Below are 26620 nucleotides of genomic sequence, written 5' to 3'. Positions count from 1 at the left end.
CACCAGCCTTAATGCTATGTATCCTTACCCGGGAAAACATTCCTTATATACCATCCCAGGATGAAGTAAATGAAAGAGTCTATCAGAATGAGCCAGCACATCCAGCCAAAGGAAGTGTTGTCTCCAATCATTGGGGACTTATACATGTTGTCCCACTGCAGACCTGCAGAAAGGAATTTAGAAACATAAACAGAATCTGTATTAGGCAATGAAATGTCACAACCATGGGAGCTCAAAGCCTACTTTTGTCTACAATAAACATACCTATGCCCTGTGCCTCATATCGAGCAATGTATTGACTTGCATAACTGAATGCAGTTGGAGACAACAGACTCTGTGGAATAAGCAAAATTGAAAACAAAAAACTTATGAGTTACTTTCAAAGAGAAATCAAGTCAGTCAACCAATCAGGTACCTCATTTCTCTTTCCAATACAGAGCACTGGACCAGGCTTATGATGGGTAATGCTTCTGGCAATGGGCTGAAATGCTTCCTTAGAGACTGCTCACTTTTTGCTTCCACACCTAGGACCCAACCTCCTCTCTCATATGGGGATTTATTTTTGGCTTTTAAAATACAGGCTGACTTCTGGACTCTTGCTTATTTTTACTCTTGTATCTATTTCCATGGCTAGGAGTGTGAGATACATAAAACTAAAGGATGAGCAGAGCCAGCAATGAGCAGAGCCATCGCTCCTTCACTGCCCTGCTACCTAAACTCCTTACTTTGTTTCAAGTCTCATTTTCCACAGTACTTTTGCTTTGCAATTTGAAAGGGCAAAGTACATAACTTGAGCTACTCTGATTCAGCTGGCAAGTGAGAAGTCCCTATAATTCCACAAGTATTACTTTCAGTCATGGGGCACAACTAATTCCAGGTCTCCCTCAAATAGGCCATAGTCAACTCTCCTGTCATGCTGTCATACCTGTCGACACCCATGGATGGAATTTAGAAAGGCACTCAACTCCCCTGTATTTATGATACAAGCTACAGTAGGAGCTGAAGTTTATTGAAGTCGAGTGTCTGCTTCATTGGATCACAGAATCGTTTCAGTCTTCTAGGATCATTAGGTCCAACCACTAACCTAACACTACCATTCCCACCACTAAACCATGTCCCTCAGCCCCTTATCTACACAGCTTTTAAACATCTCCAGGGATGGGGACTACACCACCTCCCTAGGCAGCCTGTGCCAATGTCTAACGATCCTCTGAGGGAAAAAGTTCTCTAATCTCCAATCTAAACCTCCTCTGGTGCAACCTGAGGCCGTTTCCTCTTGCCCTGTCATTTATTAGTTGAGAGAAGACATCAGCTCCACCTGACTACAATCGCCTTTCAGGTAGCTACAGAGAGTTATCATATCTCCTCTCAGCCTCCTCTTCTCCAGGCTAAACACCCCCAGCTCCCTTGGCCACTACTCATCAGACTTGTGCTCCAGATCCTTCACTAGTTTCATTGCCCATCTCTGGATACTCTCCAGCACCTCAATGTCCTTCTTGTAGTGAGAGGCCAAAAACTGAACACATTAGTAAAGATGTGGCCTCACCAACAGCAAGTACAAGGGCTATCACACACGGTCTCTCTCATTGAAAAGCAGAGCTTACCAGTAGGCTCTTCACAGAGAAGCTTAAATGATTTTCGATGACAAGCAACACGATGAAGGGGAAGAAGGTGAGGATGTACACAAGACTGCCCACCAAAGCTGCTATGTTGGTGTTATTGAAGAAAACACTGATGAAGTAGCTCATGGCTATGATGGACAGGCTGTAGTCCATAAGGTACAGGAATAGGAGTGCTGTGTTTGTTTTGGGAAGGATGTCACCGACTTTTAGAACAATGATGAGGAAGGTGACAGTAATTAGAAGGAAGATGGCACACTCTATGAACCAGGCGATGAAATGGCTGCTTGCATTAACACCCATCATTTTCATGTACTGCAGAGAAAAAGGTGGAAAAAAGAATCACAAATTACAACTGTTTATTAAGAGGTCTTTCTGCTGATATTGAACTGTTTCTTTTTTCAGTTTCTGGACAGGTTGCACAACCAAACCATGCTCTTTCATACTCTGGCATACTACATGCTGACAAGCAGGAGAAACCATGCACTCAGATTTCTGTAAAGGCCTAGGTATGCAAAGCAGTTGATCGCAAAAGAACAGCACAGACAGTATCTGCAAGTATGAAGTGTCACAGCCCACAAATTCCAAAGCAACTTCTGGCCTTAGATTTGTAGCTTTTCTAAAGCATTTTGTTTACTTTCTTAAATAATGCTAATTGATCCAGTGGCTTGAGTGTAAAGCTTTTGAAGCCAAACTGTTTCTTACACAATCCCAAGGCAACAAATAATAGCTAAATTACCACCGTTATAAGGAAGCAATAGTAATTTTTATTAGCTGATGGTCAAATCCACAAGACTTGTATAAAACTACATGTTTGTATTGATAAATGCAAAAGAAACTTCAAGTGCTGGTGTCTTGTAGGTTATTACACAGCTAAAAAGATTACCAACACCCTGATTCTTAGAGACTGTGAAACTGGGTTCCCTAAACTAGAGTAAGGGGCTGTCAGCTTAGCCACTGGGGTTTGCTCAGTTTCAGTCTCATCACAGTTCATAGAGTGTCCTTTCTTGGAAATATTTTTGGTGAATCAGTGTTTGTTCCCATGGTATCAGATAAAAACCAAATCCGCTTGAGCTTTTGTTGCATTCTGAAGCTTAGTTTTACAAAAGTTCTTTGCTGCTCATCTCAGCTGATGCGTTCACACTGAAAATCTGAGTTAATTTAATAAATTCCATATGTCTCAATGTCACTTCTTTTCCAATAGGCAACCTGAATTAAGAACTTTATTTCAGGGGAGCTGATGGAATATGTAGTACCTTCTGAAATATTAAGTATAATAACTTCAAGGATAGGAAATAAGTCACTTCTCATGTCTTTGTCCCCAGTAGGTATGACTCAAAGTCAATTTTTAGAGAGCTTTAAATCTTCAGAAATCTTGTAATTTTGTGAGGTCCTCATGTTTCCAGCATTCAGAGCTGCAAAGCAATATTCTCACTATTTGAAGGGCAAACACCCTGCATTTCTACATTCCTGAGCTCTGTTACAATGTCAGAATTCAAACACTGCAGGTTAAACAATAGATATTTGGAATATTATTTTCCTTAATGCTTGTTTTGCTCCATTTAATATTGCACATGAGACATACCATCCACTAATAAGGAAAATCTGTTTATAATTTTGCATGCCCCAGAAAGTTTCACCATACCTCATAAAGCCTTAGATCTTTCTCTTGAACAAGTGTTTTAACAAAATCAGCTATAAACAGCACCCAGGCAGCCATCAGAGCAAATGGAAGAGAGTAGGTCACGCTGGTTAAGAACCTGTAAAAGGCAAACGCAGGCTTTAGCTGAATACAAAATGTTCTGGGGATTAAGGCTTTGTACGGAATATATGTTTCAGAGTAACACTTTGGCACAGAAAAAGACATGCTTATATTTAAAAATGTGGAGTATAATTAATAATTACAAAAAAGTCTATCTTGCCATTGCAGTGGATTTTCTATTCATGAAACTCCTGACTGTTAAAAACTTTTTTTCTTTTTTATTTAAATTACAGAGAGATTTTCTGGAACTTCTGCTCAGCAGCACCACTGGCAGGAGCAGGAGCTGCCACAGCCAGTGGTGCCTCCTGGCTCTCTGATAGGGTGCATCTGATTTTGAAACAACGCAGCAGTGAGCCATAATCCCCAGTTCTGTTAATAAAGATAATGGCCAAATATTGTTATTAGCCCATATTTCCTGGTGCTGGAGTTTGGATATAGGTGTTTCCCCTCAGAGCACCTGTCCTGTTATCCCATGGGACAGGTATTGCAGATCCAGGTCTACAACATGGGCTTCACAATTCTTAGCTCCTCTCTTCCTAAAACCTTTTTCCTGTGCCAATTTTTCCCTTTGGTGATGGAAAGCAAGTTTTTATAGCAGGAGATTCACTTCACTGTATCTACAGGACTTATGCTTTCCCCCTTCATTTCTAAACCTGGCTTAAAAAAAAAAAAATCAGTGTTATTCCTGGGAAAAGTTTAATGTACAATAACAGTAAGTTAATATGTTTACATTTCTTTAATTTTTTTTTTTAACTGCAAAGCTGAAAATTTCCCACAAACCAGTGCTTTCAGGAAATGTTTTTATGCAAATGAAGCCATAAAGAACAATGAAAATGCATTTCTGTAGCTCTATTCGGGTTTTTTTTGTTATTTGGAGTTTTGTTGTTTTTTTTTTTCTACCACCTTGTGCATGATCTCTAGGGTATTACAAATGCAGCATTTCCCAACACCTTCTGTGTAATGGTATATAGATTCCATCCGTTTCCCTGCAGGATGCTAACTAAGCAATAATAATGGATAAACAGTCATTTTATGATGACTTCTACTGGATGCAAATCCAAAGCCTTTAGGTATTTTAATAATTGAGCAAACTTATGTCCCTCTGAATCTGGGGTGGGGAGGGAAACCCAAATGCAAGAGGTTTTCTCAGCAGCACAAGAAGAAAAAGAGCAGATAGCACTGTAGTAAATGCCTCAAGCGGACAGTTAATCATTGTACAAAACTATCTCACAACAATAATCCGCCTATTTGCTGCAAGAAGTTGACACTTAGTTTGAATGCTTACTGCCTGTGAACTTGTAGGCACTTTGCATGCTGTTACCATGAGAAGAGATTACAGGTCCTCAGCTCTCTTAAGTGACAGACTGACACAGGAGATTAATGGGTCTGCTCAACTTCCCAGATAGTATTTTCCTCAAGCAGTAGACACGCAGGCTTTTCAATAGAAAGAGCTCCTAGCTCTAGTCTGTACTTTTGGTTCAAGGGAAACCCTCATGTTGGGGTCAGCCTACCAATACTACTTGCTGAACACCCTTCAGTGCTTTCTGACAGACATTGAAATCCCTGTGTGTTTTCCACTCACTTTGACCACCTGCTGCAGTCAGGGTAATAATTCTGAGGAAATACCACATTGCCAGCTTTCCAATACAGATCAAAATTGCCTTTGCCAGAGGGGCAGGTCCTCAGCTGTGAGAGATTTGCTTCTCTCTATTACATTTTGGCAGAGATGTAGTTTATACTAGCCGCAGTTCTGGCTCTAGACAAGTGGAAGGGAAGACAATCCAAAACTTTTAGATCTGCTTCAGCATTCAAAACTTATTCTGGTCCACACAGTTCATGCTGCACTGGTCTGCTTAGCAGGGTGTTAATCCTGGCAGCTCAGTATATTAAAAGCTCCTCTATCCTCCCTCATTATTGGAGAGATGAATGGCAATATTTCATCTTCCCTCTTATACTTCTGACTGCATCAGAGAGGCACCTGTGTTGAAAACTATTCACTATACACTAAACATTAACTAGAATCACTGGAATGAATAACAAATACCACAGATGGATAGCAATCTCTAGGAACAAAGGTCATAAACCTAGAGACTCTTTTTTTTTTTCCCTCAATAAATAAATTTTCTACCTCCTGCTACATTGTCTGTATAAAAACACCTGCAGGAGAAGCCAATGCCCTTATTTAACCCATGTCGTGCCAATTCCAGTCTCAGTTCCACCACATGTAGTAAACAGGGACAGTGAATTCTACCTGCTATAAAACCTATAGTTACCATGACAATTCAGGTACATACAGAGCACTGAAAACAAAAGATGAGGAAAACTAAACACAGACCATTTCTACTAGAGTCCACAATTCCCTCTTTTGTCCAGACCCTTGAAAAGAACCCCAAAGAAAGAAAAAAATGAAATTATTTCTGTGCCATGTGAACATGATATTATGGAAACCAGCACAGCTGGTGAACTCCACCAGTCAGACAAGACGACCTTACACAAAGCATGAAGACAAAAGCCACATAAACTCACATATCCTTATTGTAGCAAGGGTAAGGCATGGCCTGGACTTGAACAGCTATTTCCTCTGGATTCTTGCCAGTCTGTAACTCAATAATAGCTCTTTCAATGCTGTCCTGGATATAAATGAATGCCCGGCTGTAAATCTGGCTCTGTGATGTGGAGTTGTGAGGGCCCACCGTCCAAATGCGCTCCCTTATTCTGTTGGTAGTTTGTGTGATCCTGCTGCTCATTCGAATGGTATAGTTGAGCACAGGAGGGAGGGCCAAGCCCCCGTAAACCGAGCGTCCAGGGCTGCTATGGCTTGAAGGCAGCTTGAAAATGATACCTTGGAAAAGAAAGGGAAAAGGCTTTGCCTCAGCGTCAATGGCATGGGAACAGTACACACAGATATGTAGGAACTCCTCGTTTTATAGGCCTTTTCTACATTACAATCCATCATTTCATTTCTTTGCTGCACAAATAATGCTCAGATGGGTAGCCTGCTTATTGAGGGTCTCGAAGTAGAAACTATACATCAGTGCAGCTACTCATACTGTCAAATGTGACCAATGATTCTGGGTGCAAAATACACCCCCAGAACCTTTACATCTTCTCCCATCGAGCATTCATAAACCAAAAGCTCTCAAATAACCAGTTATATTTGGAAAAATCTGGTTGTTTATGCGGACTGTCAGATATCTGTTAGGTATGTCACTCAGTACACACACCTCTCATGAACGTGCCCAAAGATACTCTATCAATAGAGCTCACTTAGTGATGCTGTAACATAAAATCCTCAGGAATGCAGTGTTGAAAATTGTTCACGACCTATACACATATTTTTGTGCCCACATGAGTTCCTGCAGAGCTGAGACCTCTAAGAATATAAACCTCTACAAGTTCCCATTAGGAAATGGGAATAGCTTGACAGACAGGACTTTTTTTTCCTTTAAAATGTCTGTTTGAGTAGATGTGATACCACAGAAGTTTTACTCTCCAGAATATTTTTCCTGATTATTCCACATACAAAACATGGAATGGGATGGTGAATAAACATGGTAGAAAACTGTTCGTATAGGAATAGAAAAATATCACATGGGTCTGAAGTTCCAAGAAAGGGAGAAGTTTCTATCTACCCCTCAACTATGAGGTATAAAATCAAATAGGTCACAGAATTTATTAGTAAATCCTAATTGAGGAGATACTAGGTGTTCTTTAAAAAATTAAGAGACATTCGTATCATTCAAATCAATGTAAGTTCCTATTCTCTACTTCCCCTTGCCCCTCTCTGTGGTCTGATCTGATGCTGCAATCCAATCCCATAAATATGAAATGTGAGACTGAAAAGACCCAATAGTGTTTGGCTGGAACACCTCAGGAGCTTTATGACCTTACAATAAATTGAACTGTCTCATATTTGGACTCAATGACCTGAAAGGTCTTTTCCAGTCTAAATGATTCTATAGTATCTTTCTTGATTAAAGCATCTTTTCCTGTGGGGTCATGAAAGAAGGCAGCAGTCATGAAGATCTCCTAAGGGCAGTGGAATTTCGTCCAAACTGAGAATTAACAAAGAGAAAGCATCAACTGACCAATGGCTTTCTATACAGTGGAGATGTAAGAGACGAGAAGATATAAAAAGGAGAGTGTAAAAAACTGCCCTAAGAACGTTTTCAGGTCCCACACACACTGGCTTAAAATTTATCACTATGTGGTGGGAGCCGTGACCACAACAGTTGCTGGTGGAAAGCCAAACTTCTTATGCTGGCTGCCCACCCTAACTTTAATTTACAGGGGAATTTGAGACTGTCACATACTTGCAAAAAGCTCGTTCTTCAGAAAGAGCTCTTTAGCCACCATTTCCATTTCTTCTACATTTCTAACTGCCTGAATGCGATTAAACGAGACACAGGAGGACACATTTACAGCAAGGGTAGCTAATATATTCAGCTGATCAACAATGTCAGTGTTGTCCTGTAATTCCAGCCGAATGTCATCTGAAAAACAACAAAAAAAACCAGAAATAAAAACAGTAGCATCACTACAAATAGCAAAAAATTCAGCATATCGTTCTGCTCTTTACACCAACAATGACACTAGAAAGGAAGGAAAAAACCCGTCATACTAAACGGCAAGTGCAAAATACATTTCTGCACTTAGCAGTGCAATGAAAGCATGTTGTTGACCCAATTTTTATGTTAATCATTTGAAATATGCCTATGAGTTTGCCTTTGAGAGGAAGCCAGCAATGGGATGTGACAGCCATCCCAAATCAGAAGTTGCAACCAACCTGCAGAGGTTTTGGACTCTCCTGTGATGCTCTCCATTCATTCCACATCTTATGGTCTTTGATGTAATCAACTCATCTGTTCAGCTGCTCTGTCTCAGGGCAGAATGTACTTTATCCAAGCACATCAAGGAAAAGTTACGCCTGTTGTGCTGATGTGTGTACTAAACCTGATAATGCAGTTTAATGAAGAGGCTGCTGTTTCCTGACCGTTTTGAAAGGTGACTGCATAATGCGGTGTGACTGATATGCAACAGCTGCTTCTGGATGATGATTGTATGGGAAGTTAAGACAGGACATGCTACTCATGAAATAACACAGGGGTCATCACCAGCTGTTTGTAAATCTCCTTCTGACTGCAGTAGACTACAATCGCTCTTGGTTTATGCTGGGTTTTGCTGACATAGTGCAGATTTATGTTGACATGTATGTCTACTCACTAAAAAAGCAGGTAAGGACATTAAGACAAGTGAGAAAGCGACTGTGATCACCGTAGTGTGCACAGTGTTAGCTGACGATTCCCACAGTGCAGAGCAGCAATTCCCACTCTGAAGGACCATGTTGAACCACCACATAACAGTAAATTCCAGCAAAGCATCTCCTCTAATGATGCCTCTGGCTTCATCAATCTGGGTACCTTTATCTGATCCCTTGCTTTTCTGCTCTGGAAAGCTTTTATGTTTTTGATGTGATGCAAGTGAGCTCTCCACATTTCCTAGGAGAGTCCCAGGTAGCGCATTTAAAGTCATAATTATGGCTAAACAGTGTCCTCCAGTGGCCATACTTAGCTGCAGAGATTCCCGTCCTACCCCTTCCAATACTCAGGAGAAACATCTCTTCATACAAGGGCCTTTACTTTCTAAGACTTTTTTTTTCCCATAGACCACAAGATTTTTGAATCACAGCTGAGATTAGCCTTGCACTAAAGCAAGCAATACGGGCCAGAGAACTGCAGAACCAGAGGATGGCTACAGTTTGTCAACTCTAGAGCTCTCAGACATGAAGTACAAATAAGGGAGCAGCAAACGTGGACCAACTTACCCAGTTGGTTTATTTGACTCAGCAGTTCAGATGCATCCAAATCCACCATCATCTTAATAAAAACCTGCACAAAGGGATTCTGCAGGGTGTTCTGTGGAGCAAAAAAGAAAAAAACATAAGTTTGTCCAGAAGTCCCATTCAGCATATTTCCAAAATATAACAGACCAGCTGCAGCTGCCTTCATTGTGCATTTGTACAGCCCTCTCCCTCTCACTCTGTGTATCAGTATGGGGAAATGTTAGCAATGAAAATGTCATACAGAGCCCTATGAGTCCAAGTTTCTTGGAGCCAGTAGAAGATGGCTATTGGGTCTCCACCAGGCACCAGGATCCCATGGAAAAATCAGGGATAATCTGATTTCATTTCTATCTGTTTTAAGTCCTGTGAGCATGGCCAGAGCACAACAGGTAGGAGACCAAAATTTAGCTTGGAAATCACCAGACAGATTTTTGTTTGTCTGTATAGTTCATTATTCCACCACTGAGTGCAGTCAGCAGAGAATATTTCACTTCACTTTTGCAAATTCCACTGTGTATTTTCTCTCAGTGCCATGGAAATTACAGTGAATTCCAGGCAAGGAAATAAAATTCTAATGCTTTAAGGTTCCCGTTTTCCTACTTTTGTAGGAGAAGGAGACAATTTTTACTACAGAGAACAGGAAGCAAGTATGTGAAATACTACAGCCCACTGCTTTCTGTATCCAGGCAAGGCTAGGCTCTTTAAGAGGGGAAAACAGAAATTTTGTTTACATTCACTGAAGTACAAAGACATCTCCTAGCTCTTATGTGTATACCCAGAGCTACATGCTTATTATAGATACTGTTTCATTTTCTGAAAAAGTCATTTCTTGCCTGGTCTTGGCTGGCTGGATCACGCCATCAAGCAGAAAGTTAATTTACAAACTGAAGAGCGTCCCCTGCTCATCTTAGCCCTCCAGCAGGCCCCAGCACGGCCAGCATCAGTGATCATATTACAAACAGATCATTTCAGAAAGAGGGTTTGCGTGGACAGGTGTGTCAGTGGTATTTCTGTTAGGGGAACAGGCAGGCACAGAAACTGTGAAATCCAGAAAAAAAGCCTGAGAAGGGTTCCCCAGCTGATGTCCCTGAAGTCTGTGGAATTCCACTTTATTTTAGTTAAGAAATCCATCCTCCATTCTCTCCTACAAGAGACAGAGGAGGCAGGATCTCATACCTTGATCATCGGAACTGTCTGGTTTAACTTAGTCAGTGAATTCATGATGACAGGAGACATGTCCAGCCACTCCTGAGACTTCATGGCTAGCTCAGCCATCTGCTTCAGGGTCGCATTAGACTATAAAAAAGGCCACAACATATATGGATTCATTTATTCATTCCTTTACAGCTTTTAAACAATAAATAAATCAACAAAAGAGCTAAGATCAAATTTGGCTTTTTCAAGGCTTTTCTTATCACCCTATCACTCTTTGGTAAAATGTCCCTTTAAAAGACTAAAATTGGATGTAAGTACTTAAAAATATGATGTCACATATGACATTTGGAGCATGTCTTGAATATCAACTTTCCTTCTACCACCAGTGTACTTGCAAACAAGTACTGATTACAGCATTTGTCCTGGGAGACATCTCTCTGTTGGTGGCTGAAAATATCGGGGGTGAAACTTCATAAACTGAAGACTCTAAAAAATCATGTAATAAATATCATGCCAACAGCAATTTTTTGAAGGAAAGATTCATTCAAAGATAAAAGATTACTCATATGACCAAGAACACAACTAGGAAAAGATAATTTGACTAATACTCCAAACAGTCAGTAAATGTATTTCTGCTTCTCAAAAAAAAAAGAGCCAGTGCTAGACAAATTACAGTACTTTTGAGCAGGCACATAGTGATGTCCTGCAAACAGAGCCATACCTTGCCCATGATTGCCCGAGTTTCTATCGTATCTGGTGTATAAAGGATCTTGCCAAGCACCATTGGTTTTAAAAAAGACCAAATTAAAGCTCCAGTTGGGGTCTTGACCAGGTCCAGGTAAAAGGATAAGCAAAATGGTGCTGTAAAGGGAGAAAAGCAAACAAATTGCACAGAGCACAAATAGATCAGACATGAGAAAGCTAGCAGTGTATTTTTTCCCATTTGACCAGTTTGTTGCTGTGTCCAGTGAATGACTTCAGGGCCCTCTTCACTGACTGATATAATGTGTCTTGACAAAATTAATCCACCCACTGAGATCTCTTGCTGCTGAACTGAAGACAACAAGAGTCTCGGTGTTTGAGCCAAGACTCTCTACTTGAAGGTTAAATGGAGTTTTGTGAACTCAGAGGAGCTAATAATGTCAATACAGTCAGAAAAACTCCACATCAAGAAAAAGCAGTGACCTGTCAAAGCCTAAGACCAAATCATCAAGAAATGAGAAACCGTGCAGTGTCAAGCACTGCTCTGCTACATAGACTATTTTCCTTTTAACATGTATGGAAATAAGCCACTAATAATTATGGCAGAGCAGATCTTCAGCTAGCATAAATCATGAGCATTTACAGCCCTCCAGAGACATACAGGGGAACAGCTCAGTGCTGGATCTCTCTGGAAACAGTAGTTTGGCTCTGAAATGTTTTTGCCATAAGGAAAAGTCAGACTTACTGGAGTTATGAGGGATCCCATATTTCCTCATCATCTTTTGGACATAGACATCCTCCACAGAAGAACTGTTGCTTACAGGGTCTCTGAAATCTGGAAGCAAGGACTCAAAAAACAGGGGTGTAATCTCCTGATTGCAGAGAACTTTTGACATGGACTTAAATGTGCCACGTGTCATCTTAAAGTTGTTTGGTTTAAATAATGCCTGCAGAAAAGACAAAATGCAATAAATCCTGCATTCTAAAAACACCCTATTCTGAGAGAAAAAAATAAATAATAGAATTAGAAGGCAAAGACTGAACCTTTTTATGCTGCTTTCCTATGAGAAGTTTGTCTCTATAGGAAAAAGAGACTTTCCATGGAAAAAGTTGGCTAACCTCTGCTATGACAAAGCTGGTAAATTCATTTCCAAGCACAAGACCCAGTGTGTGAATTGTCTATAATATGTACTCAGGAACTGCCTATAATGTATGTCTGGTGACATATGTACACTCAGGGTTACCAGACAGAATTTGTCACACAGGTGTGCACATCTAGTCCATGACTGCGGTTGTTTCTGCTATGAGCAGGCAAAGAAAATCAGAAACAATTCCTGTGAGGTATGTCACTGATATGGATCCAGTGCTGGATGAAGTTAGTGGGACATGAAGTTATTGCAGCTGCCAGAGCAGGACAGGGTTTGTACTGAATGTTTTGGCCAGCCTTGAGGCTTTGGGTGTGATCTAACACTCTAAAGCTAGAGCAAATTTTTGCTGTTGATTTGTATGGTTTTGGATATCCTTTAGTGTGCAGTTCTTCAGTTGTTTTTACAAGCTGACCCCTTCCAGTATTTTGTTGGAAGACTATCCTCCTTCAAGACAGTTGGTCATCTCCTGCACTTTTGTTCCTAGCGTCTCTTCCAAAGTACGTGTTCCTAGTGCTCTCCCTGTCACAAATACGTTCCTAATGTTCCCCCTGTCATGAGTACACAGCAGTCCCACTGCTCCAAATCAAAGCTCTCTCAGGAAAGCAACATCTAAGTTTGACAGAGATTCTTCTTAGAACACTGTTGCTTTTAAAGAGAAACAGTAATCCATTATTTAATTCATCTTTGGCTTCCAGGGTAAGAAGTTCTGGTGGAAACTGTTCCAGTGGTGTTTTGCCTCCAAAGCACGTGCAGACTACACATACCTTAGTCAGTGGCATATTTCTAGACTGACGGAGTTTTTTCAGTGAGTTAATAGCTTGTAGCAATGGATCAACTTCAGATTCAACCTTGTGTCTGAAATATTTCATTTTTGTCAGAAGGCCTAACATCTTGTCCACAGGTTTCTGAAGTTCCTTAGGGAAAAACATCTACAAGAGGCAGGAAGGAAAATCAATTAGGATTAGCAGGAATCTGTATGCACATGCATGTACACACCCATGGTGTGTTAATTCCGAGACAAAGACTTTGGGATTTTCAAAATTGTTAGGAGGCTTAGGGAGCGGATGTCCCATGGGAAACAAATGGGATTTGTATCCCCAAATCCCCAAGTGCTTTTGCAAACCACTCCCCTGAATATTACATATTCTGAGCAGTGCATGTTCCCAAACACTTAAGGTTGGGAAATGTGCATCAGATATTAGCTGGGACTTAATCCGAGTCTCTAGGAGGAAGCATTTTGTATTACATAGATGTCAAACACTATGAGTAATGTTTGACTTGAGCCAAATTCATCAGCACTCTCATTTAGTAGTTTGAGGTTTTTTTCCCCAGGATCACTTCTGGAGCATTTTAAAATATGTATTCAATATGCATTTCTCCATGAATGGCATTTGTACATGGCCTTTATATAGTTATGTGTATGGGATACTTGAATCATTTCATATCTTAGCAGTGCCAACTAGATTGGGAAAATATCTTTTCCAGGGCATCCCTTTGAAAGGAATAAAAATAATTTATCCCAGTGCCTTCCTATTTTTGGGAAGCCTGAAAGTGACAGGGTGTAAACGATGCTAGCAGACAGAGAGGCACTTAGAGCAGGTCTAGTGCCTTTAAATGAGGTTTGCTGGTTTACACCAGCTGGGATCCTCATTTATATCCACACTGTCACAGCATGGACATGCAATAAAAATTACTGCATGAGCAAAGCCTGATCTTTGGCTTGTGTAAATCAATGTAGCTGCTGGCCATGGCAATGATATTTTATGACCTTTCAGCCACTACATGCAGCAAAGACTATAGAAAGCACTCTACAAATCCAGTACTAACCTTGTATAAGAAATGGTAAATGTCCAAGTGTCGTAACAGAGTGACCCCCAGGATGTACGTCTCACGAGTCCTCTCTGGAAGAGAGAGATTGCAGAACTCCTCCACTACTCTTTGGAGCTGTGGGTCAGCAGGATTGATGTTACAAGACTCCAGCTGGAGGATCTGAGAAACGAGCTGTGTTTGCACAAAGGAAGAAAAGATTTGTTAGGAGGTAGACTGATCATTCTGGTATGCATGGGCTAACTTTCCCTTGCTGCTGGCTTTTTCCCCAGTGTTATATTTCAACACTGGGAACCCAAAAAAGGTTTCCCATGACATCCATTTCAAGGGACAAATCCTAACAATTATGTTTTAGTGTCCAGTTTGCACAGTAGTAAAAACTTTTGTGGCTTTAATTTCCCATTGACTGATGCATGTGAAGTTTGGAAAAGCACGCACTCTTTGGGGATCAGTCCAGAGAAGATGACTGGGAAGAAGAAAAGCATCTGGACCTCTGCGTGCACAAGAGACTGAGGAAGGCAAGCTCATTCCTCACTTATGGTAGGCTATTTTTGGACCCCAAGTGCTCTCACAAATTGTGGCTAGTAGTGTGTTTTTCCATCTGGTTATTGCAGCAACTCCTCAGCACTGAGGATCCTACTGAGGACCCCGCTCAGTCCTCATTTGTCTGCCACAATGAACTGTGCCCTTGCTATGGATTGGAACAATCACTTACCAGGCAATGCATGGCTGCTCACCAGCTACTGGTGACAGCTAGAGAGACCATATGGCTCTTGGTCTCCAATGGCTGCACTGACATCAATAACTGCTCTTTCCACATTTCTGATGGCTATTTGGATCTGCAACGTGCTACACTGTCCATTCCTGTGGGGTCACCTGTGGGATCAGCTGTCATGCAGGCAGTGATCTGCTCAGCTGCATTCACTAACAAATTCTGGTTTTAATGGTCTCAGAGTTAGAAAGTAGCAAAGTCTAACACAGGGTGACAGCAAACTTACCTGACTGCTGTTTTCCGGAAGAGATGCTTCCAGAAGAGCATCGATACTGGCTGTGGACATTCCTGTTGTGTTTTTGAGATCCTCTTTGAGCTGGACCACATTTTTAAACACATCTCTCAGCTTTTCTGTAAAGAACAAAGAACTATTGATTTAACAGATTTCTCCAGAAATAGAGCAACCTCAAGTACACAGGGAGGACTTTAGGTAAAGTATGGAAGTGCAGTACACCGTGGCTGGTTAAAAAAACCCAAATTAGCACAATGTAATCACATTTCCTAAATTTTCCAGTCTCATCTGTCGGCTGAAGATGAAAGGTCTAGTGATAGCAAAAGTTGCACAAGTAGAAAAACTTGGGACTTTCAGCACCTAGGACTATTTGGGCTGTACAGAAAACAAAGAGTGACCTAGAATAAACTGTAGAATTACCCTAGACAAAGGATCTCAACCAAGGACATGGGACATGGTATATGGTTACTTCATTCATATCACTTCTTCCTGGCAGCTAAACACATCTTGGGTTTTCTAGCTGAAAGTATGGTACTGGTGATGATTTTTCACAACATTGTACAGTAAATACAGAAACCTACCTTGCTTGCTAGAATCTGATACATCCTCAGTGAGGTTCAACATGGAATTCAAAGCAGCCATATACCGAGGAATCTCTTGAAAGAAAGCCATTTCTGGTATATTTTCTTGAAACCTAAATTGGGAAAACAAAACAATACATTTGGGAATATTAAAGAAAAGGCAAGAAGTCATTTTATCATTTTATAAAGAGAATATTACAGTCTTACTCAGAGGGAGAGCCTCACCACTTCATTTGTGTCTCAATGTTTGTGGTGTCCCCGATCAGTATATTTTTAAGCTCTTGGGAGATTCTTCTGGGATTCAGTACATTGGTCACAACTTGACTGCTCAGTTCAATAGCATGGAGGAGCTGCTCATGGGATCGACCTTGTTCACACAGTTCTCCAAAGCTAACGTTAGGGAGATGGCAAATATGCTGTATTGACTTAAAGCTCTCATAGTCACAAAGAAGTGTTGTCAGATCACGGAAATGAGATATCTTCAAAAGAAATTTTGAAAAGAAAGAGAAATGCATAAACATCAGTTAGATGGCAGAATCATAAAAGGCAAGTTTTAAGAGTCTACCTGTCTTTTTCCATTTTTCTTTAGGAATGAAATTGTAATACATATGTTTTAGTTAATTTAAAAGGTCTCAAACAGAACAGTTCATAACCATCACTCCTATATGAGTTTGTAGCAGATCTGGCTACACAACATTGCATAGGATCTAGTAAACCTTGCAAGCCTTAACACAGCATTTCCCCTGCCCAACATGCATAGAACAACAATATTCCATTTGGACTTCTCTGTTGACCAATTAATCTTCCCAGAGACAAAATAAATCCACCTTGTGCAAGAGGTTTAGCCTTTCAGGTACCACCCACTGCAGAGTTGGCTAGAAGTCAGGACTTCCACATCTGCCAACCTGTATGAAATTATAGTCCTTTGCCTACTCTGCTATTATGGGCTTCCCTCTTGTGTGACATGATTATTTACATTATCAGTCTCTTAAAGTAAGAACTGTTTTCTTGTTTGCACCTATAGGTCACACTGAGGCTCGTGTTATTGTCACAGATATATTAATCCATAACAGCATTGCATACTGTTATCTTTTATTAAAAACACTTTTAAATTCTATTTCTCATATGGAGAAACAGAATATAGCACATGCATGCTATTAGTGCAGTCACGTATGTATGCTGTAAGAAGCATTTTATCCAAATGAGGCTTTGCCAAATCCAGAGCTGGTGAGGGAAATCCATGAACCAGTATTGCTTAGGTGCTTAATCTCAGACACTATTACAGTGTTGTGGGACATCCAGGGCTAAAGGAGCAGGTGGGGACTTGGACTCCAGCCAAACTGGCATTGGTATAGCTTCTTAGGCATAGCTGTAACTGAGTTACTCATGCTTGTAACTGCTTATTGGGTATGCATAATTCCACCAATTTTCAGCCAGGCAGAGGTACCTAACAACTACTTGCACCTTCGAGAACTCCTCCCTACATACTTCTCAGATGAAGCCGAGGCATCCCAGAATTATCTTAGCTCTGCAAGGTGCTTTGCTAAGTGTCATTGTGCTGAACTTCAACACTATCGTGTACTGAGTTATGAGGAATTTCCTTTTAATTTGTCTGGCAGAAAACAGAAGCCATTCTGTCCAACAGACTGGAAGGATAGGTACACCTCTACCTTCTCAGAAAAATGGGCATACACTGGGCAAGGATTCATATAAGAACAACTTCCTCAGCTCAGTTTAATGGCAATTTTAAATATAGGCAGCAGGCAGAAAACAGAGTTTCAGTCCTATTTTTTTATCAGCTGTCCTTTTAAGAAACTTCTTTTCCATACAATGTTTTTCAAAATCTCTATTGCACATTCATGTATCACTGCAGGATGTCCTTCAAGTCAGCATTTTAAGCAGACTCACTTTTAGCTTCAGGAGCTCTGGTATGGATGAATGTTTCTCAGAGGTATTATTTTGCATAAAAGAGTTCTTTTTCAGATGAGTTTGCGTCAAAAGAAGTGTGATGTTTTCTGTACAAGGAGGAAAATAAAAGTTACTTGAGACAAAAAAGTTAGACTTGCAGAAACTTCACAGCTGGGAATATCATCACTCTTATTCTGAGGCCTACTGAGCAGTGAAGTTTTCGACCAAATTCACATGGCTCAGGACCTCTGTAATCACAGATTAATATCTAGACTGTAATCTGGATTGTAAGGGATCCAGTCTGAGTAGGTGCTCTGGTCCTAAAGAAATCCACCCCACACTGGTAACAGGACTTCTGACAGCACCCTTCAGAGTATCTCTGTGCTACAAACAGATAAACCTCTCAGGTTTTACGATAAGCTCATATGATTAATATCTATGTGAAGTACCTTTTTATGAGTACATAAAGCTGTGATGTTTTCTATTTGTAAGATTTCTTTATCTGAGTGTCAGCAACTTGTCATCACATAGCAAAGAGTAGATGTGCCTTTTGGATATAGTTAGGAGGAAAACTTATATCCACAATGTGACGTAACTCAAACAAAACAGGAGTCTGGCTTCCCAAGATCCCACAGATCCAGTTAATTGCCAGTGGATGAAAACTTGTAGCAGCACTCCTTCCCATCATTAGACAAAACACTTTGAAAAGACAGGCACAACATATACCAGCTGAGGTCCCACAACATTAATGAAATCATGATTACCTGTCAGTTTGCTGGCTTCAGCTTCAGTGGCATTTATTAAACACATCAGGTAAGGGTTATAGCTGTTATTCATTGTGACCTCTAAGATGGTGTTTTCAAATTCTAAAAACAGAAATCTGAAAAATAAGATGAAACTTTAAATCAGTTTCTCTTTCAGAAACAAGGTATATCAGAGAGCAACCTGTCCGTTGTGTAGGTGACATTCCTTGGCATGCAAAGAATTCCAGATAAAGCCATGTGTCTCCCATGACATCTCCTAAGCGGGTACCTTCCCAGTTTTATTTCATCAATTTTTTTTTGCTTTTATTTCCCAAAGCTGTCATTCACTCTCAAAACACACATATAAGAAAAGAGACTTGAAAGGTTCACTGTGGATGCAAGATATGGATGGAAAGGCATGCCTAGGGGAGACTGAGAATCAAAAATTAGGGAGTCATACCACAAAGAAAGAGTTTCTGAAAAGTCTACTACTGGTGGCAAAACTCCTACAAGACTCTGCTGCCATCATGAACTGATACATACCTACAGCAAAAATTTTTGAAAGTCTCACTTTTAGCTATGTGTTCACTTCAAGGAGAAATTTCCTCTTGTTCAATTTAAACCATGTTAGACTCAGTGTTCTAAATTACAATGATTTCAGGGTTAAGTTGCTTCACTGGAAGAAAATACCATACTTTACATGCTGGAATGATAATGATGGTCACTACTCATAAATGCAAATGCAATACCCAAAAAGCAAACTTACTGTGTGATCAATCTGGTTGGTGACAGAGTTTGGTCACTCTGAGTCCAAGGTAGAGTCTTGTTGTACAGGGTCTCTGCCATGACAATAAAGTTATGAGTGACAGTATCAAACACATTCTCAAAACTAATTTTGTTGGAGAGAAAAGCTGAACTGGAACTTATATTGAATTCATTTAGCAGATCAGAGAAGTTTAGCCTCTTGAGAAAGTAGTGACTGGCTTCTATGATTTCTAAAACTGACACATTGTTGGCAAAGTTGTTTGCCATTGCTTCCAACAGCTTTTCAAAGGCACCTGCTTCATTTACACTCCTTTGAGTGTATACGAAACTTTCAACCACATCCCAGACACCTGAGTAATACTTCCATTTCATGAGGCTGAAGGCAACTTTGAGTCTTTCCAACAGGTTGTTCGTGTGGAGTTCATCCTGTGCCACACTGAAGAGCACGGACAGGTTATCCCCACATGCTGAGTTGTCAGAGAAATTTAGAGAGTTCAGTACTGTCTCATTCCAAGTGAAAGGAATAAGCATGTTCAAAAGTTGACATGGGAGCACATCACCCCCATCTTTGAGAAGGACAGGGCACGAGGCATTACTCTGCAGCAGATCCTCTGTGAGACCAGTCAGAGCTCTCATCTTCTTCTGTATCCAAGAGTTTTGCAGCTCCGAGACAAAGTCTAATTTAGAAAGGAAACTCAGAGAAAACTGCACAGACTGGATGATGCATGATAGCTCCTCAGAAAAGTGTTCCCTGCTATTCTGGTAGAGAGCAGCAAACTCTGGAGACAGCTTCAGGTTTGTTACAGCAAGCTGGAACATCTTCGTAAAGGTGTCATTGCGCATTGTTCCACTCTCCACGCCCACAGAATCAAAGAGGAGTTTGCAGGGGCTCCCCGCTATGGACTCTCTTAGAGTGGTATTTTCAAAGAGCAACTCAAGTGTGATGTGAAGCATGTCCTGAGCAGAGCAGTTCTGGGGTATCCCAGAACCATTGTTGCTGTTCTCAAGGAAAGGACTCAAGGATAAATGCAAGACCTCCCAAATATTTGCCTCTAGTGAAGTATTGCGCTGTAAAGAAGACTCATTGAACTTCTTCCACAGCAGCAAATGTGAGAAATTATAGAAAATATTCATTTTTTCCTCAAATGTTTTGTTTAAGTTGGTGTCATGAAGAACTTTCATTCCTGCTGTCCATATATCTGTCAGTCTCTGGGTATAGTTACCGTAGGAATCAAATAATAAGTTGATAGTTTCGAGTTCACTGTTACGATAACTTTTCTGCAAATCTTCTAAAATTAAGATACTCCTTTGCATGGCTTGCAAGTATAAGGAGATGTTGGTTCCTCTGGAGTCTTCTGCATCATATAGCTCAAACATGGAGGACGCAAAGCTTACTAGCTGTTTCCGTTCCTTACTGAAAGGAAGACTTGAGTCATTTTTCTTGGCACTGAACAGATTTTGCAGTATGTCTAGAAGTGAGTGGGAAGTGAAATTGCCTGTACTATTCAAGTTCATGGACTGGAATACTTCATCAATATGCATGAAAACACAAAGTTCATTTCCCTGTCTTCCATTAGGGAAACACTGGAGTTTCTGTATTAGTTTAGACAAAGAATAGATCAGCAGATAATGATCACTGGCATTCACCTTTGCCATGGCAGCAAGAAGCTGCTCAAGGGACAAGTGTTGTTCTGCAAAATTTTCAGAAGTTACTGGGGTCAACAAGAAGTCAAAAAATAATGATGAGACTTTTTCACTTATGATTAGATAATTTTCAAAGTCTTCAAGTGAGATTGCAGGAAGTACAATCATTTTTACATCCTCCCATGCTTTCTCTGTATTAAAATGAGTCCTATTTAAAATTATCTGATTCCAAATCACTTCAGCCATAGACAGAATATCTTGATTTTCTTGTCCGTAGGGATTAGGGTAGAACAATTCTTCACCACCAACTTCATACAGCGGGAGTACCTGAAATATTCTTTCCAAGTCCAAAGTGCTGTTACTGGCAGAAGTTGAATTGAAAAAGAGTTTTAACAAACCATACAAATAATTCAGATCTGGGGATCTAATTCTTCCATTAGAATGATGAAAAAGCTGACGTACTAATGTTTTCCCAGGAGCTACCCCAAAGTGCACAAGAGTTAGAGCTTTCTTCATAATTTCTAGGAGTTTCACATATTCACCCACATTTGTTAGGTTCCATTTGGTGGTCAACATGTTGCCAGTGGCATGCCACAGCCGTGAGAAATGTTCCCACTCAGACTGATTGGAAGCACTTCTGTTCACCTCTAGTAGCTCATATATACTGTTGTTCCTAACGGAAATGGGCCGTAAGAGACGGGGAAAAAAAGGAAGTCTATGCCAGTCTGCTGAGCTGTCAGAGAGATTTAGAGAGTTCAGTACTGTCTCATTCAAAGTGAAAGGAATAAGCATGTTCAAAAGTTGACATGGGAGCACATCACCCCCATCTTTGAGAAGGACAGGGCACGAGGCATTACTCTGCAGCAGATCCTCTGTGAGACCAGTCAGAGCTCTCATCTTCTTCTGTATCCAAGAGGTTTGCAGCTCCGAGACAAAGTCTAATTTAGAAAGGAAACTCAGAGAAAACTGCACAGACTGGATGATGCATGACAGTTCCTCAGAAAAGTGTTCCCTGCTATTCTGGTAGAGAGCAGCAAACTCTGGAGACAGCTTCAGGTTTGTTACAGCAAGCTGGAACATCTTCGTAAAGGTGTCATTGCGCATTGTTCCACTCTCCACGCCCACAGAATCAAAGAGGAGTTTGCAGGGGCTCCCCGCTATGGACTCTCTTAGAGTGGTATTTTCAAAGAGCAACTCAAGTGTGATGTGGAGCATGTGCTGAGCAGAGCAGTTCTGGGGTATCCCAGAACCATTGTTGCTGTTCTCAAGGAAAGGACTCAAGGATAAATGCAAGACCTCCCAAATATTTGCCTCTAGTGAAGTATTGTGCTGTAAAGAAGACTCATTGAACTTCTGCAATAGAAGATGTGTTAAGTTATAGACAGGGTTAATTATTTCTCCACCGGAAGCTTTGCTGACACTTATATAATGAAGGATTTTAATTCTTGTCCTCAGGAGTTCAGACAAATCCTCAAAGGTTTTATTGTCAAAATTAAAGAAAAGATCCACAGATTTTAATTTACTGACATTATAATTCAGCTGTAAGTCTTTTAGTATGTACAAGGTCTTTTGAATGGCTTGAGTGACTAGTGAGATATTGGCTACTTCAGAGTTTTCCTCAAACTCTTTAAATACTGCTGTTATAAATTCTGACAGATGATCCAGTCGTTCATTTAAGACACTACTTGAATTATTGTTCAGCTTTTGTAGATGTCTGTTTAATACATCTAAAAACTGCCCATAGGCTATGATGTCTGTGTTATTCCAGTTCATCGATCTCAGTTCTTCCCCGATGCGCCAATAGGCATTCAACTCATCCCACCAGGCTTCACCCATGGAGCTTTCTACTTCACGCATCAGTTCAAACACAGGCATTAGTAGGTACTGATAGCCTATGCTGGAGTCTGTCATCAGAAAAAACATCTTCTGGAGAGCCAAGAGGTGGTCTGGAAAGTTTCTGTAGGACACAGGCTTAAGCAGATGATCAGAAAACAAAGATGGTATTTCTTGCATTCTTTTTAAACGGTCTCCAAAGTCTTGCAGAAATGATGGCACGCTCGTGGAGAGCAACACTTTGAGAGCATCCTTAGTTTGCATTGTACTAAAATTAGAATTATTTAACAGGACTGGATTCCAAATTACTGTAGCTAATTTTAAAGCACTCTGAATTTCTTTCCACTGGGTCATTATATTGAAAATGGAAGTCCTATTAAAGTCACTAAGTAATTGCAGTGATGTGAAGTTATAGATTTCATCAATTATTTCCTTATTATATGGTTCCTTTAATTTATAATCATGATGTGGATTCATTCCCAGTTCAAGAATTGCATACAATTTCTGTAATGTTTCATTCTTCAAATTTCTGAATAGATTTAAGCTTTTAAATTCACTTCTATTCATTTTTTTCTCAAAGCCTTTTAAACGACGTAGAAACTTTTGTATGGCTTCTAAATCATCTGAATTAATGGACCTCTTGGAGCCTTTTCCACCAATCTCTGGTGACTTTATTTTTCTGGAGGAGGAAGAAAAAAAGCATTTTAGTGAATATGAAATCAATGCAAGTAGAAACGTAAAGTGATTTAGAGCAAAGATCATAGATTTGAAACATACTGTTAATAATATCCCTTTAGTTAATGTCTTACCTCAGAACTTCTTCTAGTTCAGATACTAAAATCTGAGTGTCTTTCCAGGTAACAAAATGATTACAAATATATCTGGTCACCAAATCTTTTTCTTTGTCTACAACAGAGACATAAAAAGTATATCATTAAAAGTCAACATTAATTTGGAAACTGAGAAGAGCTCTATGGCAAGTCTGTTGGTGATAATATGCATGTATGAAGTTAGGCTCCTATGACAAGACATAAGATGCTGGTTAGAAATGCAACTGCTCTTTTGGAGTCTAACTCTCCCTGGCCTTCTGAAGGTAGTCATCATAGAAACAATTTTCAATCCCAGGAACAGCTCAGTGCCCCTGAGAACTGGGTGCCAATAGAGCTCTCCTCCTGCTTTTGGAGCACTTTGCCATCAGTGACACAGCACAACCTGGCCTAATACTACTGTTTCTTTCCCTTCATATGGGAATGATTTTTTACTACCCACAGGTAGCCTTTGACTGCAGCATCATTTATGTCTCCTAGAGTCTCTCCACAGCCATTTACACTCATCTTGATATCCTCATATTTCCAGTTCTCTCACTAGCCACATTCCCATGCTTTCCCTGATTGCACCACATTAATCTGCTTTCATTTTACCCACCCCAACTTCCACAATCTCCATTAAACAAGGACAGAGTGGATAGCATTGACCAATCTGTCTTTTGTAGCATTTAGATGCTATGCCTCTCCCTTGCTAGTTCACTTAAACTCAGTTAGAGGTGGCTGGCGAGGACTCTTCCTCAGCTGTAAGCTGACAGGGGTTTAGAGGAACAGCTAATCTTGACATTTTGTTGTGCAGCCCGGCTCCAGCTCCTACTTTGATATATTGAGGTAAGACTGACAGAGCCCACAGCTAGAGGCAGATTTTAATCAAAAAAACCCCAAAAGCAAAAACCAACCAACCAATTACCACTCCCCATTTCCATCAGGACTGCAAGCTTATGTTAATTCATTGCATACTGACAAAACCATGGTTTTTTTACTTTTCCATTTGAAATGAAGTATTTTATTCACATTTGTAAAAAGTTGAAAGAAGAATTTGTTGTGCTGAGCCCTGAACAGTATGCGAGCTGTATGGTTACTTATTAGCCTGCAGTTTGTTTCTCATCAGCACCACAGGTTTTCAGCAGATATATAACTATGGAGGAGTCTTACCTTGCTCCAAGCAGTTCAGGGAATATAGAGGATCTGCCACCCCATTCTGAACAGTTTTGAATCTATTATCAGTCACAAGTGATGCAGAGACATTCTGAGCTGCCGGCACAACACTAAAGGAGTAAAAAACCACACACACACACACAAAAGGAAAAATAAATTGTGGTTACAGGTTTATGAGAAGAAATAAAACAGTGTTCAAATAGTAAACAGCTGGAGTACAGCCTATCATTCTTAAAATGTCTGACAGACAAGACATAGCTCCTATTTGTAATTATTTGTTTGATCATGCACAAAGTACAAATGGAAGAGGCTTTGATGGGAAAGCTATGGGGGTATATTAGCACAAACATATGTGTTACACTCATTAGGTCCACTTATTCAAAGGATTATGTAAAATCTATAGACCACTTAAATCCTCCCAACAGGGCTTAGAAAACAATCAGGTGATGTGCCAGCCCAGTGATAAACTGCTATGTGTGAATCTCCTAAAAGAAACAAAGCAACGAGCAGACAAGGCTCAAGGGAGAGCAGGGATCTCTAGGGGACAAGATCTGTGGGAGGAAGAAGTAATCACAAATAACTGTTACTGTTTCCAGTTCTCCTTCTTTCCACTTTTATACTGTAATAATCAGGCTGACGGGGAAGCAAAGGATGTTTTTCACTCTTAGGAAAAAACAATCTGATAATCAGCCATATTATATCACAGAGGAAGTAATTTAAAAGACTGTCTGTTCAATGTGTGCAGGTTACTGAAAACTTCATGGTGATTATTAGTCCCTTTTGCTTCTCCTGTATATAAAGGAGCTCTTCACTGTAGGCACAGGGTCACCATGAAATGCACAATCTCTCGCCTGCTTGAATTTCTGCAGGTGATACACAAAGAACCTCGCTGAGCCTGTTTCAGCAGCATGAATAAATACATACTGATTTGTGGGAAGAGACTGTTAGTGAGAACACAGCACCAGGGATCTCTTTTCTCTCCTTTTAACATCATGTCTCCATGCAGATTTTGTGGGCTTGGTGCTCACCATTTCCCTTCTCCAGAGGTGCTTGTTAGCAAGTCTTAGAGGGGGAAAAGGGGGAAGAATCTGCAGCTATAAATGACATACATAGTCGAGCAATGGCAGAGCCAAGGAAAACGGAGGCCAAAAAGCTTGCCAAAAGCAGATACATATGATATAGATCAGAAGGTAGCAAACATGTAAACTAATGTCGTTGGTGCTATTTTATTTCAGTCCTGCAGGTTTTTGCAGACATTGGCTTTGGAGAAAAAGTTCAGCTCACATGCTTATCTGAAAAACAATCTTAAAGCAACAAACAGGAGCATTTTTGAACTCAGTCTGTAAACCGGGTTTCATAGAATCATAGAATGGTAGGGGTTGGAAGGTCCCAGGATGCCATTGGCCTTCTTGGCCACGAGGACACATTGCTGGCTCATGTTTAGCTTATTATCAATCAGGACTCCCAGGTCTCTCTTTGCAGAGCTGCTCTTCAGCAGTTTGACCCCCAGCCTGTACTGGTGCAAGGGATTGTTCCTTCCCAGATGCAGGACTCTGCACTTGTCTTTGTTGAACCTCATGAGGTTCCTCTCTGCCCAGCTCTCAAGCTGGTCGAGATCCTGCTGAATGGCAGCACAGCCTTCTGGGGAATCAGCCAGTCCTCCCACTTTGGTGTCATCAGTGAACTTTCTTGTTTGTGTGGGTAATAAAATTTACTCCTGAACTTTCTATAGTAATCCTAACTTTGAAGTTGCTGTTTCACAGTGGTGGTGTTTATCACACAATCAATACAGATGCCACAATGACCAAAAGTTCATTTCTTCTTATCTTCATATTTACAATACAATTCCCCTCAAAAAATAAAAAAAGCCCTGCACAGCCTCTCTGTAGGTCAGCACTGCCTGAGTAAAAGACATCGCTAGGTTTGCTAAGATATGCTTTTGTAAGCATCATTAAAAATACTATTTGTGCAATCTCTTTGCAATAACTTTTTACTCATGTACTTACACTGCCAGATGCTAGGTATAAAAGCACAGCACAGTTCTGGTGATGAAACTCTCTGTGCCTCTTTGTTGTGTCTATGACAACTTTGCCCAGCTCTGCAGC

At 40.4% G+C, this 26620-nt stretch overlaps 1 protein-coding gene across 1 annotated transcript in view; it reads right to left on the bottom strand.

The window, feature by feature from the left end:
* The window catches only part of ABCA12 (ATP binding cassette subfamily A member 12), an 84830-nt gene that overhangs the window by 32559 nt on the left and 25651 nt on the right, over window positions 1–26620 (bottom strand). The window contains exons 8-27 of the mRNA XM_062002395.1: window positions 24513–24625; window positions 23343–23439; window positions 19058–23212; window positions 18313–18428; window positions 17549–17655; window positions 15866–16119; window positions 15641–15753; window positions 15054–15178; window positions 14056–14229; window positions 12993–13157; window positions 11826–12027; window positions 11100–11239; window positions 10400–10519; window positions 9206–9296; window positions 7695–7874; window positions 5908–6223; window positions 3265–3379; window positions 1605–1934; window positions 265–334; window positions 29–163 (exon numbers count right to left, since the gene is read on the bottom strand). Of these exons, the coding sequence (XP_061858379.1) occupies window positions 29–163; window positions 265–334; window positions 1605–1934; window positions 3265–3379; window positions 5908–6223; window positions 7695–7874; window positions 9206–9296; window positions 10400–10519; window positions 11100–11239; window positions 11826–12027; window positions 12993–13157; window positions 14056–14229; window positions 15054–15178; window positions 15641–15753; window positions 15866–16119; window positions 17549–17655; window positions 18313–18428; window positions 19058–23212; window positions 23343–23439; window positions 24513–24625 (7118 nt within the window). The remainder of the gene's footprint in view (window positions 1–28; window positions 164–264; window positions 335–1604; window positions 1935–3264; window positions 3380–5907; window positions 6224–7694; window positions 7875–9205; window positions 9297–10399; window positions 10520–11099; window positions 11240–11825; window positions 12028–12992; window positions 13158–14055; window positions 14230–15053; window positions 15179–15640; window positions 15754–15865; window positions 16120–17548; window positions 17656–18312; window positions 18429–19057; window positions 23213–23342; window positions 23440–24512; window positions 24626–26620) is intronic.

The sequence above is a fragment of the Colius striatus genome, chromosome 9, assembly GCF_028858725.1.
Source record: "Colius striatus isolate bColStr4 chromosome 9, bColStr4.1.hap1, whole genome shotgun sequence".
NCBI lineage: Eukaryota > Metazoa > Chordata > Aves > Coliiformes > Coliidae > Colius > Colius striatus.
The sequence above is the reverse complement of the archived record's forward strand: the minus strand, read 5'-3'. Positions and strand labels throughout refer to the sequence as shown.